Source organism: Lycorma delicatula, chromosome 10 (assembly GCF_047948215.1).
Source record: "Lycorma delicatula isolate Av1 chromosome 10, ASM4794821v1, whole genome shotgun sequence".
NCBI classification, from domain to species: Eukaryota; Metazoa; Arthropoda; class Insecta; order Hemiptera; family Fulgoridae; genus Lycorma; species Lycorma delicatula.
Genome location: NC_134464.1, coordinates 23,746,688 through 23,760,867, shown reverse-complemented (window position 1 = coordinate 23,760,867; position 14,180 = coordinate 23,746,688). Strand labels below are relative to the sequence as shown.

At 29.8% G+C, this 14,180-nt stretch overlaps 1 protein-coding gene across 1 annotated transcript in view; it reads left to right on the top strand.

Annotated features, from left to right (window-relative positions):
• Nucleotides 1–13,282, top strand: part of LOC142331346 (uncharacterized) — a 92,956-nt gene extending 79,674 nt beyond the window's left edge. The window contains exons 3-4 of the mRNA XM_075377180.1: nucleotides 5,506–5,736; nucleotides 11,144–13,282. Coding sequence (XP_075233295.1) covers nucleotides 5,506–5,736; nucleotides 11,144–11,563 — 651 coding nt within the window. The 3' untranslated portion in view covers nucleotides 11,564–13,282. The remainder of the gene's footprint in view (nucleotides 1–5,505; nucleotides 5,737–11,143) is intronic.
• Nucleotides 13,283–14,180: the final 898 nt, after the last annotated feature.

Here is a 14,180-nt window from a genome sequence, read left to right as displayed (position 1 = left end):
ATTTAACATGTCCTTGACATCGCATGGTAAAACCGTGAGCTACTTTACATTCTCTGATTATTTCATTACTGGTTATTTATTTAGTTATTTCATTACCTGGTTTTCTTTTCGCGTTTACATCCTTTCCATTTATTTTACTATGCGATCAGATATCCTTTCTTTATCCTCGATAATTTTGTCGGTTTCGTCTTTTCTATATCGATTATTATTCCGTATTCTTTAATTATATCATTAATGAACGACCTCGGACGAACATTCCATAAACGATAGATGAAATGACCTTTACGAGGGTCAATTGATTTGATTATTAAACACCGTTCCTTTCTGTTCTGCGCCGGTTTTTAGATTTCAATATATTTATTTCTTCTCTTCTTCCCTTATAGTTTTTACATATTCCATTACCGGAATAACAAAACGCGGATGAATAAATATATGGTATATAGAAGTTCAATAAAGAGATTCTACTGAAATTTTTACATTTTATTATATTCTTAAAAAATATAAATACAACATTTTTGTAATATTTATGTTCTCTGTCTAAATTAAAATGAACATATATTTTACATTATTCTCCTTAATTTCTATATAATTACTAGATTTAAAACTTCGGGAATTTGAGCTGTGTTTACGTAACAAATTCGTATTTGTACGTATGAAATAGAAAGTAGTCTTACCTGGACAACGATAAATGTCCACGTGGTCATAATACATAATACATTCTCTGTTGTAATTATTTTGTATTTAAAAAATGATTACATTTAGATTCGGTACGGGTATCCGAACACATATCGATCGTAATGAAAATTTATTTTTCAACATTATCTCGTAAACATCTCGATTCTAGAACGAAATACCTTGTCCCTGAATTCAAGAGGGATTTTTAAATATATATGTTACGGTGAAAGACCGAAATTAAAGAATGTCAATATTCTCCGGTGAATGTTGACACATTCGATAAATTACCGAAATATTTGCTTATTCGAACCTTCGCCGGTATATGTCGACAAACACAGATAAGTTCTGGAGGGGATTGAAACGATAACGATAGAAATTAAAAAAAAAGACACCCGATACCAATCTCTTAGGTTAATAGATTAGAGAAACCATCGTAAAAAAAGGAAGTTTAAATTTAAGCCAAACATAACCTATGCTTTTTTCGTTCGATATCCTCGTCTAATTAACGTTAAACATTCAAATTATATGTTATTCTCCAAAATTATAGGCGATTAATCCAAATTCACCGTATTCAGCATGAAATGATGGTGAAAGTTAAATAAAAATATTTCTATAAAGAAAATTGAATGAAGATCAACCATCTGACCATTTATTTGTATCGCTATCGTTCATCCATGTAATTAATATATTCTGTATATCCTGATTGGCTCTTTCAATTTATAAAATGCTGAAAATTTGATTTGATATTTTCATAAATACGGTGAATTTGATTAATCACCTCCAGTTTTGGAGAATAACATATATAATTTGCATATTTCACGTTAATTAGACCAAGTTAGCAAACGAAGAGAGCATAGATTATGTTTGGCTTACATATAAACTTCCTTTTTTTTACGACGGTTTCTCGTAATCTATTTACCTTAGAGGTTGGTATTGGGTGTAATTTCTAGTTATCGTTTCGGCCCTCTCCAGAGCTTATCTGTGTTTGTCGACATATACCGGCGAAGGTCCGAATAAGTAAATATTTTGGTCTTTAAGCGCCGTAATTGTTACGTATCGATATCTGTCTTTCATGGTAACGTGTACATACGTAAAGTATGGTGGTCCATAAGTAACCTTTCAGCGTTAAACACCGAAAAATGAAATTAGGGTAATACTTCCTCGAAACGATCTACTTTTCTGTATGAAACCATCACACTCCCAGGAAACATTCACAAGGAGGGAGCAACTCAAAAGTTTTTAATGGAAAGGATAGAGTGTGACGTATTACTTTAAAGGTCGCTGAAAGACAAAAATTTTGATATAAAATAAAATTTCAAGGTTCAATAATCGTAACCAAAATTATGGTCATTTAATATTTTTCACAGCTAGTTTCAAAAGTAGCCTATATTTTCGGTTTCTTATCCCAAAATAGATCATTTTGAGGTATGAACATTTACTAAATTTCTTTTTTGATTGTTTAACGGTTGAAAATGTATGTAATCCGTGAAAATGTATATATAAAAGTATGAATTTCTTTCTAAGATTAAATAGAAAATTTTGGTTTCCTTCGCTAAGCTCTAAAGACCGAATTTTAAGTGTACGGTTTGACATAGTTTCTGTTTTCTTTGTATTTATTTTGAGCTTTATTTCCATTTGTAATAGTGTAGTTATTTTGTAATGATAAGTTCGGTGTGCTCTTCAGATGACATGGGTGTGTCGAACAGACTACGTATCATATTTATCAAAGCAGATATATAATTAATTATATGTAGTCTATCATTAATGCTTTTCTGTATATTTGAAAGTGTGTTCTTTGTCTATCGCGTTTTGTGATAATGAAGTAAAGAATATTTCTGTTTTGTTTATTCTGTTCCAAAAAGTTTAATTTATGTTTAAATAAACATAAATTGTTTTTAGAGTGTTTTTACAGTAATAATAATAATTATTCATATCATTTTGATTCATCTCGAAACAATAAAATAGCGGGTCATTACCGTATTGATGCTAGTACCGTATATACCCATGTACCACACAAACTCAGGCTTGGAAAACTGAAAGAAGTAAAAAATATTGTTCTTTTTTACATTTTATTAACAAAAATCATCATAAAAAATTGAACGTATAACAGCATTTGTTATTAGGATAATATCAGTCTATACTACAAATATTTAATTAAAAACATAAAAATTATAGTAGGCATTTATTTTAATTATCCTCATCAGTGCTCGAGTTTCCAACGTCTTTAGAATTCATAATCTTCGTAGATTCTTCGTAATCACTTAATCACAAATAATCGTTCTCACTTCCAACCAGAGCGTTTGAAATACAACGTTTCTTGAACGATTGTTTAATCTAATCATTCTGAAAAAATTTCTAACCAAGCCGCAATGGCTCATTTATAAATCTGTATCAAAGACGGTTAATTTTACCAGATGATGTAGTTTGTGCCATGTTGCCGTCCGGTTTCTGTAGTGTTTACAAAGTTCGATTTTAAATGATCGTTTTACGCGAATATCTAGAGGTTGAATAATAAATATTCCACCAGGAATAATAACCTGATCACACTTTCCAGCAATTAGTCTTCGCTTTACATTATTGGTCCATTACTAAAACTACACACGGAATTTTGGTCCATTACAATTACAGAAGTTTTCTTTATAAAGGGCCCGATCGACACTCCGAAACGCATTTAATTCGGTCCAATACTAAATCATTATTCATCCATTCCTTTTCTTCTCCGCGTACGACAAGATCGGGTAGACATTTTTCCATTTCTATAAATATTTTCTTTTAAAAAATATAAAGAGGCTAATTTTTTCACTTCCAAAAGTATTTTCAACAATGTTGTTTTTCATTAACGGCAGTTCGTTCCTGAACACTTTTTGCACTTATACTGTCAATTGTTGTTGTCGAAGGCTTTTCGAAAGTTGCTGGTGTCTGGCTCGCATTACCGATTTGATCTAGGGAATATTTATTACTTTTTCGTAAATTTACGATATATCTTTGAAATTTGTCAGTTTATTTTCGTATGCTTCTCGTAGCCGTTGTGATATTGTCATCTTTCTTCGAATAGAAAAACTATGTCGGTAAAGAAATAGGCGTATTCAGTTAAGACTAGCTTTAAATTCATCCGTAATGATATTTAATTCATCGGCGATTTCCAGAGCTTTCATCCAAACATTTCTGTAGAAATCGCCTATCCAAACTGCCTTACATTCCATTTAGGCGGTGAAAGTTCTTCCTTTAATTTCGAATATTTTGCGTTTTTCTACCAAAATGCTCTTGTTTATATCGGTTTAACGATATAAACCGACAAATTCGTTCTTTTTCTTTCACCACTCACGAATGTAGCTCTTAATAAGAGTAATATAAAAATTACATATAAAAATCAAAATTTCTATATATCTGCTATATCAAAATTTCTGCCTGCAGTACGACTACAATAAATGTTTGTGTTATTGGAATTTTATCGTGTAAGCATTCTTTATCGAATGACGCTAACTACGTTAATGGGTTTTCCGTGTTGCAGCTATGAAAAATAAGATTGGTATGCAATACTTTAATTCTTTATTTACAAGTTAAGATGTAATACCATTTACTGTGTTTTACATTATCTTACATTTAAATAAAAAAAACTATTTAAAAAAAAATCAAATCTCCCTGATCTTAAAGTATTTACCCCGATAAGAAACAGACATAGACGCTTAAGTTTTCACTGAATAGAACTTCTTCATTTGGAAAAATACAATGTAGCACAAGTCTGCTCGTCGCATGAGCATCTATTAGAAAAAAGTGTATAAAATTTCCTAAAGCTAAGCAATATTTTAAAAAAGAATAAAAAAAATCTAAAAGTTAATCAAGTTTAGTTAATCCTTAATATAAAGTTAAGCAATATTTTTACATCTGATTAATCAATTTTATTACACTGTAGAAGAATTCCCATGAATAATTGATTCGTATCCAAAATCAAATTTCTGGGCGGATGTTATATGTACTAGCATTAATAATAAAAAACATATAACATCGTTTAAAATGTTAAAACATGTTATGTCTCGTGTACGTTTGGATACATTTTACAAGTATTGCAGGGTTATTTACATTTTTTCGTTTAGTGTTACGATTTGAAGATTTTAATTAATGATTTAACATGAAATTATTGAATTTTTTATATGTGTGATTATAATTAAAGGCTGCGATATTATTTACAAACTGTGATGTATAATATACGGTTATTAAAATAAAATAGAAAGGTGAAAACACACAAAAAAGAATTATAGAAAGAAAAATCATCTATAACTACTACGGACGTGTTACCAGACAGGGGAGAGATACGTACTTTAGATTTTATGTCAGCTAATGTTTCATTTTAACTTGGATTGTCTAAGCGACATTTTATCATTTTTTTTTTAAATTCTTTTTTAAATTTATTGATTATATTTATTTAAGTTTTCCTTAATATTTATAATTACTTTTACTAATTATGTTGTATTTAAAATGGATAATAATTCGAAATTTGCATTTAGTTCTCGATTTTTATTATTTACAAACAGTTTTGATAGCTTTCTTTTTTCGATTTTTAATTTGCTATACGCACGAGAAAAGAGGAGTTACGCTGTTTCCTATCCGTATCGATTTATTCGATGAAATAAATAAATACATTCTCGGGTTTAGTAAATAAAACTCACTCGCGAATGTAAATTTTTAATATTAAAAAAATTCTTATGTGGCTCGACTAGGCGAGCCGTAGCGATTTAAAAAGTTCATCTGTTTTTTTTCGAATACACCGATGGATTTAATTACTTATTTAAGAAAATTAATTAAAAACTGTTTTCTTTTTCTTTGTTTCAGTGGTTGTCCTGTACGGCCGAAAGCATTATAGTGCCATCTGGTAAAGTGGGTCCGATCACACCGTACCGCACGACGCCTAAGCCTACGTCAGCGCCCGGATATCAAGCGAGGGATCCGGCACCCGTAGTTGAATACAGCCCAGAAAATCCGGAGCCTCCACCGTTAGATCCGGCATACGTCCCTACTTCCTACAAAACGCTTTCCGCTCTTTCTGGAAACTCAATATTTTATGTAAGTGATTTTAAAAATCCGTGTTATATTCTTTCGGACGATATAAAACCTAATCTCTCATCCGAACTCTGAGCATATAATAAAGAATTGTTGTATTTACAGATTCACAGTCGACGGTTAAAAATAAAAGACAGTTTGTTTATTTATTTAATTATTTTGTAAATTAAATCAATACCAAACTATATTTACCCACAATAACGTAAATATTTTAAAATGAATAATTTATCCTCACTATTATCCGAATATTTGATCGTAATTAATTCGGAAAGTTGTGTTACGATTGCTGTTTAACAGAAAAACACGGTCATAATTGTTTCAATGGAACCTTAATTAGAATGTGAAACGAGTAATGAATTACTCGTTTAACAGAATTTGTCTGGAATGTATTCAAGTATAAAGAATGATGTCTTTGTGCATATATGTTTATCTGTAAGAATACGAGTAAATACGTATGAACAGACATATGCAGTTGTAGTTATAAAACAGTTGTAGTTGTCGACGGCTTATGAATTATAATTTGTTATTTATAAATAAAGAATTAAGGAAATGTAAAAGAATAAAATCCGATCGATCTTTTATTTAGTTCATTAGCCTGTAAATTAACATTTTAACGTTATGTTTTTATATTATTAAGTTGTAATAAATAAGTTAATTAATATCTGAAAATTATCTTCCGGTTGATTCTTTAACTGGACACTCCCTGGTACGTTAAAAGCGGTAATGTCAAAAAATTTACACCTTCGAACTCTTCTCATAAGAAATTATTTCTGCGAGAATAATTTTCCCGGGGATATTTGTACATACTGTCATCTATGTCAGCTTCTAGGTAAATATAATTATAATTAATTAACTACATCGAGAGTTTAATGAAATTACCGAAGTAAGTGAATAATATCTAATGACTTACTGAAATAAAACAAAATTGATAATTTTTTAAAATTTCTATATGAAAGAAAATATTGATTGTTCTATCCTTAGCCATGATTTTAAACTATTTAACATTAAACCAGGATAAAATAACTTAAAAAATATAACTAAAAAAAATTATTGATTTTTTTTTAGTTTATTTATCGGCTGGTAATTTAAAATATTTATTAATAATTTTTTTTGTGTTTAACCTCCGGGTCCACCATTACGTATTGCTTCAGAGGATGAGATGATTTGTAGCGTGTGTGAAAATACCATGCCTGATCGGGGATTCGAACCCATGACCTCCGGATGAAGGGTGAAACGCTACCACTCGCGCCACGGAGGCCGGCTATTAATAATAAATAAATTAACTCTGTACGTTACATACGTCAAATCTGGACTCTATACCTTATAAGAAATTAATAAAGCCTAATTACTATAGTAATAGGATATAGTGTGTGATCAACGTTTAAAATTTAATATCACATTAAAAAAAAAAAAAATATTAGAAAAAATTAATAGAGAATGAAAACAAAAATTGATCGAAAATAACTTTTCAGAATGTAAAAGGCTTTATTCGTATCTTATAAAATGTAGCGTCAAGATTTGTTGTATCTATTCAATCCAGTTAATTAATATATTATTAAAATATTAATAAATAATAAAAATTTATGATTACCCATCTATAATTAAAATAAAAAATTCCATCACTGAATTCAACCGAAATAAATAAATCTTAGTGCTGATTTCGTTTAAAAAATCTGTAAAAAAAGAAAAATAATTTATTTTGTTAAAAAAGCAGGATACAATACATTTTTACTATCACGGTATACCCTTATAACACTCGTAAATCATTTTACTTATTATCTTAAACGGTTCGGCTATCCTTTTGGATATATAAGATGATGAAAATAAATTAAATAAAAGATGACGACGAGGTAAAAGTGACGGTTTACCAAATAAGGTGTAGCGGTAGAAAAAAAGAATGTCGAAGGCGCACGGTAAGGTAAACGAAGGCTGAAGATGCGCAGGGGCCGCAGTGAATGTGGTATAACAACATTTCTTGTTTATGCGGCCATGAGGTCGAACGACGACTGTTATAAACTAAATTATTGTGTAACTTGTAATCGATGTACGTTATATAAACATTAAAAACGAGTATTCAAAACTTCTATGAGAATATTCTAAAACCGGCCATAATGGCAAATTTTATCATAAACGTCACTCTGTTAACCGGATACGCGCAGATATTTCATTGTTAGCCGTTAAATGACGTAACAATACGATAAAATTATTGTTTTCATTATAAAATACATAATAAATAAGAGCACAAGTTATAATGATTTTTAATCCGATATCGTCTAGTACTTTAAAATATTAAACATTTTGCCTAGGAGGCATGAGTCTCAGGACCGTATTTAAGCGATATTTAATTTTACCAACATTAAATATTGCCTAAAATAAATTTAATGATTACTAGTAAATGGCAACAATTAGATATTTCATTTTATTACATTTACATAAACTCATTAATTCACTGACAAATACTCGTGTATTTCACACAAAGTAATTCCACGATTTACTCATTCGTTACCATCTGTGGTCATGTTACAAAGTGAAAAAATCTATACTTTTATTATCGGGTCATATAAAAAAAATCTTTACCGTAATCGGCGTGGGAAACTAAAATAAAATGCAATACGCGTAACGGATAATTTTTTCATACTTTCTGCTTAATACAGTAAAAGTTGAAAAATATCGGTAAATAATTCTCATTTTAAAACTATTTTTTTTTTTTTACCTTCTACTCCGTAGCGTAACTGGGCTTTATACGTAAGAGGAGGGGAATATTGCATAAGACATCCAGCGGCCTGTGCTGCCGGACGGCCGGAGATTCCTACCCGATAAACCAACCCTCTCGTCATCACTCACTGGAACTACGTACAGGCATTACTTCAGGGGGATGCAGGCACCCAGTCATCCTTTCACAACACACAATATTCATCCATCTCGTTCATTTCCACTCCGGTATTCGAATCGATTTCACATCTAACAGCATCCATGCAGCCATTCACCTATATGTACACAATAACCTTCTTCTCCAATCCCGTAAATTTTTCTTCTTGAAGTCCTGCATGCCTTGTCAACTATGGGCGACCCACCAGGGGTCCTCCATACATAGACACGCAGACTATCCTAGCTCTATTATCAGCGATTCCGTTGTCTTCTTTCTTCGACTGCTCTTAGGATATCCATTATAATCTTCACAAATCCCACCACGAAACTACAGTTGACCTGGGTCTCTAACATACGCATACCGAGACTCTGGTGTAAGCTTTCCATCACCTAACTGACTTCTAAGCTATCTCTCTTTTTTCTGGAATCTAAGGCAGGAAAAAAAGACATGCAATACGTCCTCTTCAAGATCAAGGCAGTGGACAATATCGGGAATCAAATCACATTGCAGTTATCTACCCGAAAGCAGGTTCTTTGTGTCATATCCATTTCCGTTATCCTCCATTTCTAAATATTCGGGTTCCTTGTAGGTAAGTTCCTGTTTTCTTCTAGTGACTCTAAAAGGTTTATTCTTTTTCAGGTCTTCTACTGATCCTTTTAGCACTGTTTCAATTAATCCTTCTCTTCTGATATGTCCCAACCGGTTGGCTTTCCTATTTTATTTGTTTCATTAAGTTTCAATTATCGTTCTCTCTCTTCAAAAACCTGTTTATTTCTCATTCTGTCTTTTCATTTAATCGTTCATAGTCTTTATTTTTTTCCTTTTTGGGAGACGAACACGTAAGTGTTATCATCGCCCGCGATTAAAAGCTTACGTTTACATTAAAATAAATAATTCATCATAAACATATAATATATCTATAATAGAAACAAAAATTTCACGGATAACAACTTAAACTAAAAATCTTTTTCTGCTCTCTTGCTGCAACCTTACTTTTAGTGTGTCCTCAACTGCGAGACGCACAAAATTATCTAGTACCTCTCGATACTTTACTCCGGAGACGGTTTGTGTTTCCTGCCTCATCTTCAAAGAAATAAGGATCAAAGAATCCTATCAAAGGATCAAAGAAGTATATATACGAATATAAAAATATCAAAAAAAACATAATATATTTCAATTAAAAATAAAAAAGGAATTGTCTTCCTAATGCTTTAATTATAATTTCATTTTAAAATTTCAAGTTCATTAATGTTATAGTAATTTAAAACTGTGATCGTGTCAAATAGTTTATTTAGTTATTTAAAATATAACAGGTAAGTATTTTAATGATTTTATTTGTATGGATCTAGGTTCTGACTAGAGATTCTCTCAATATATAGAAAAGACACATTATTTTTGTCCAAATTACAATACTTATTCTACATGGTAAAATTAATTAAAATTTAATAAAATATCATAAAAATCCTTGTCAAAGTTGGTTAATTACTGGATTATCCTGAATTCATGATAGGTAAAATATATCTTTGTAAAGATCAGCCAATAAAAATTATATATATATATATTGACACACATATTGACATATTGTACTGCGCTGTATTTCATAATATTATCCAAATCATGAATTGAGCTAGGCAGTAGAAATAATAGTAATTTCTTATGTTACATTAATAAACGTGTTTTTGGAGGTCCGCCATCCATCATCAGCTCTTCTATAAAAAAAAACTTAAAATTTGTTAAATTAAAAGTGAAAATAATAAAATAAAAATGACGAATTACATTTTTAAAGTTTACTTGTATTTGAATTATGTTAGCCTTATTTATTACGAATAGTATAGCCGGAATAAAGATCTATTATTCTTTCTCTGGCTGGTTGAAATGAAATGAGTTTTCCCTCTAGATTCGTTAAAGTTTGTTCATTTTTTAAAGGTAAATGCTTTAGTTATCTTTTTTTAATTCATTTATTAGTTAATTCTAAAATTTCCAATTATTTGTATAATTTATAGTGTATTTTGTGAGGGGTCATTTAGGTTAGATGTATTATATTATTTTTTCTGTTACGTTTTTATGTTTCAAAAATCTTGTTTTAAATGACTTATTATTGGTTTTTATCCGATTTTAGTATATCCAATGATTACGTTTAATTTTATAAATATCGCATTTCGAATTTATTTTATATAAAATATTATTCAACATCACAGATTAGTTTTTAATGTCATAAAATAATATTCTTTATTATGTTGTTATAAATTTCCTATTTAGGTTTTGCTTTTGTATTTATACTTAAAATATCTTTAATTTCTCGTCCTTTTTTCCATACTTTTTTCATACAGCATACATATACAATGAATTCAGAAATACAACATAAATAAATATTTTAAAAAATAACGATTAGTAACGGTAATAAATAGTAAATAGAAAATATATGTAGAAAAATGTAATAAATATAATGTTAGGTTAAGGTAACGTTAAGGTAAGTTAAAATAGGAGACAAATAGTTATTTATTTAGTTTTTAATTTAATTTTAATTTTCTTTTGTTACAGATTCCATATAGAATAAAGAACATACATTCGTTTCAAAGTAACAGTTTCACATACGTATCGCCCACGACTTCACCTTCGACATCGGCTCCACAGAGCCAGTCGAAATTTGTGACGTGGAAAGGTACGTATTACGGCACACCGGGCGATAAAACGGTTCGAGTCAAGATACCGGTACCGATTCAAGAGATCGATTACACCTTTCCTATGAAACGCCCACAACCGATGAGACCGATTGTGGTTCTACCAATTACACAAAACGACGACTACAATAAATGGAAACAACCACCGTCTACGGAACCCAGCGACGCGAAGAATAATCAAGAAAACAAGCCTCATCACAACAACCATTATCCGAAGAAATATTCCGGTGAAGGATCCACCTCTAAATATGTTTACTACATAAAACACAACAGGCGATAAAAACAATTTGTACATAGGCGGATATGTGTAATTATTTTTAAGATAAGTATTATTTAATATATTTGCCGAAAGAAGAGGGCGGTCGGCTCACACATCCATTGGATTACAAATTTCAATCTACTTTAACTTGTAATAATCTAAACGTTAGACACCCGCTTTAAACACGTACAAGTCCGCAATATATTTCGCATTAATAAACCCCTTTTAAATTTTAAATATAAAATGTTTAAATTTTAAATGCTCTAAAACCCTTTATAATAACTCGCGTCTCGTTTTAAAAATTTCTTTATTTGTCATATCGCATTTTAAATCCCAAGAATATCACCACGTAAATATTATATTCCTTTAAGAGATTATATAATTATAAAAAAAAGTATATACTGTAATCGTGAATACAAAAAAACCTGAGCCAATGACGCCAGGGTAAAATATTAAACCACCAATATTTTCGTTTCACCTTGGCCGCTCTTTTCATTCGGTAATTACGATATAGTTTAATTATTTAAATTCAATCCGTAATATCTTCAGAAGACCCGATAACTCCCTCTGTGCGAACCGAAGTGGTCATAAAATATTCATTAATCGATGGTAGTAATTATTATTATAATGGAATCGAATTGCGTGTGACCACACCTCTTATCTTTTCTGGATTATGAATTTTTATATTCATCGATAAATAACTAACGCTGATGAATTATTTAGCGGTATAATATTAAACGTGCCGTCAATTGCAACTCGATTATAAAAATACCACGACAGCTTATCTGTTTTTAAAATTGTTTCTAAATTTGCATATCTTAATAGCATTGTACCGTTTCACTCGAGAAATGTTTAATGATGTTGAGCAATCTATCCAGTAAGTTGTATTGCGAAGAGGCGCTTAAATAACGTTATTAAAAGCTATATATCTTTATCGCGTATGATGGAGTGTTGTCAAAAGATTTTGTCGAAAAGTATTTTTTTTAAAATTAATAATATTATTTATTAACTGACCTGTTATTGTTTCTACTCTTAATGTCATTAAAAAAAATTGGAGTAATTTGCAAAAATAGAAAAATTATTGTAAAAATTATTCCCAAATATGATCTGTTTTATAAATTTTAATTTTTACTCGTTTTTTTTTTTTTAATTTTATTTATTAAATTTTAACTCCTTTTATTATAACTACCAAACAAAATATTTTGCAGAGTAATGTTGGAAAAATGTTTAGGAAAATGGAGTTTCTTTTTTAATAAGGATCCACCAAGCAAGCAAGGGATAGAATTTTCAACAAACTAGGTCAATACGCGTTTTTTAATAATAATGAAAACTGTTTATTCATTCCTCAGTACGACACGAGAAAAAGTTACGCGTTTTTCTTCTTGAGATATTACGAAAACATTTTGTCCTTTTCAAATCGTTATTTTTAATAATCCGTATCTTTCATAAAAAGTTTTTTTGTTATTCAACCCACTAAATAAAAATGCAATTAATTTAAATCCGGGTAAAACTTATTTTTTAATATTTAGAAAAGAAAAAAACATAGGTGGTAAAATTACTATGAATCTGTTATTTTTTCTTATTTTCTTTCTTTTTTCCTTTTTGTGCTGTAAATAAATGGTCCAATTCGATCTCAAAACTAGTAATACTATTATTTCTTTCTATTTTCTTTCGTCATATCTTATTCGATAAAAGAAGTTTGCTCTCTACAAAAAAAGAAAGAATATATATATATATATATATATATATACATATATATATACATTTTGGCGACCGGTATATATATATATATATATATATACCGGTCGCCACCCACCCTCTCCGTTCTTAACCCAGAGGTCTTTACCTGAGGTCGTCTTTTGACCCTCTAAACCTGATAACACATTACAGATAGCATTTTGGCCTCTGCAAATGAATGACTTGGAAGACATTTCCGTTATCAGTGTATTTACACATTTATTATCACCTTCATTTCGGTTTTTTTCCAACCAAAAACATCTATTACAATGTTATTTTGCATCACATTATTTTGCACCTTTCATAAACGGTTTTAGAGGAAATATAATGGCCGTCTCTGAACATCAAGCAATACTCACGTAATCTTTATGAAAAATTAATAATTATGAAAAAGAAAATTAATTTTGATAATTAAAATAAACATTTAACCGGATCAAGATTCATCTGAAATTCTAACTTATTATTTTGTTTAGTCGAATAATGTTTAAATATGACTTTTTTTGGGGAGGGGAGAAGAAAAGGGAGATTCTAATCTCCCGTTATTTTGGCTGTAAGAAATATATATCTACTATATAAATTTTTGATTTCATTAGTGAATTAAATCTGTGTTTTTTTTTTTGTTTTCAGAAGTATTATCACTATTTGTACTTGTGTTCAATAATAAATTCATTCTGTTTAAAAATTTATTATTATTATTATTGTACATATATTTTTTCAGTTGAGTTTATGTTCTGATAGTCACTGAATTGTAATTACAGGAGTGTTGTGTTGTGTTGTATATTTTATTGTATAATGTGTTAATAAACTGATCAGATCTAAATATTAGAATAAATATTCAATACTGAATCTATCCTATTTATCTTTTATTTGTAACCAAGTACAAATGGATAATTGAGCGTGT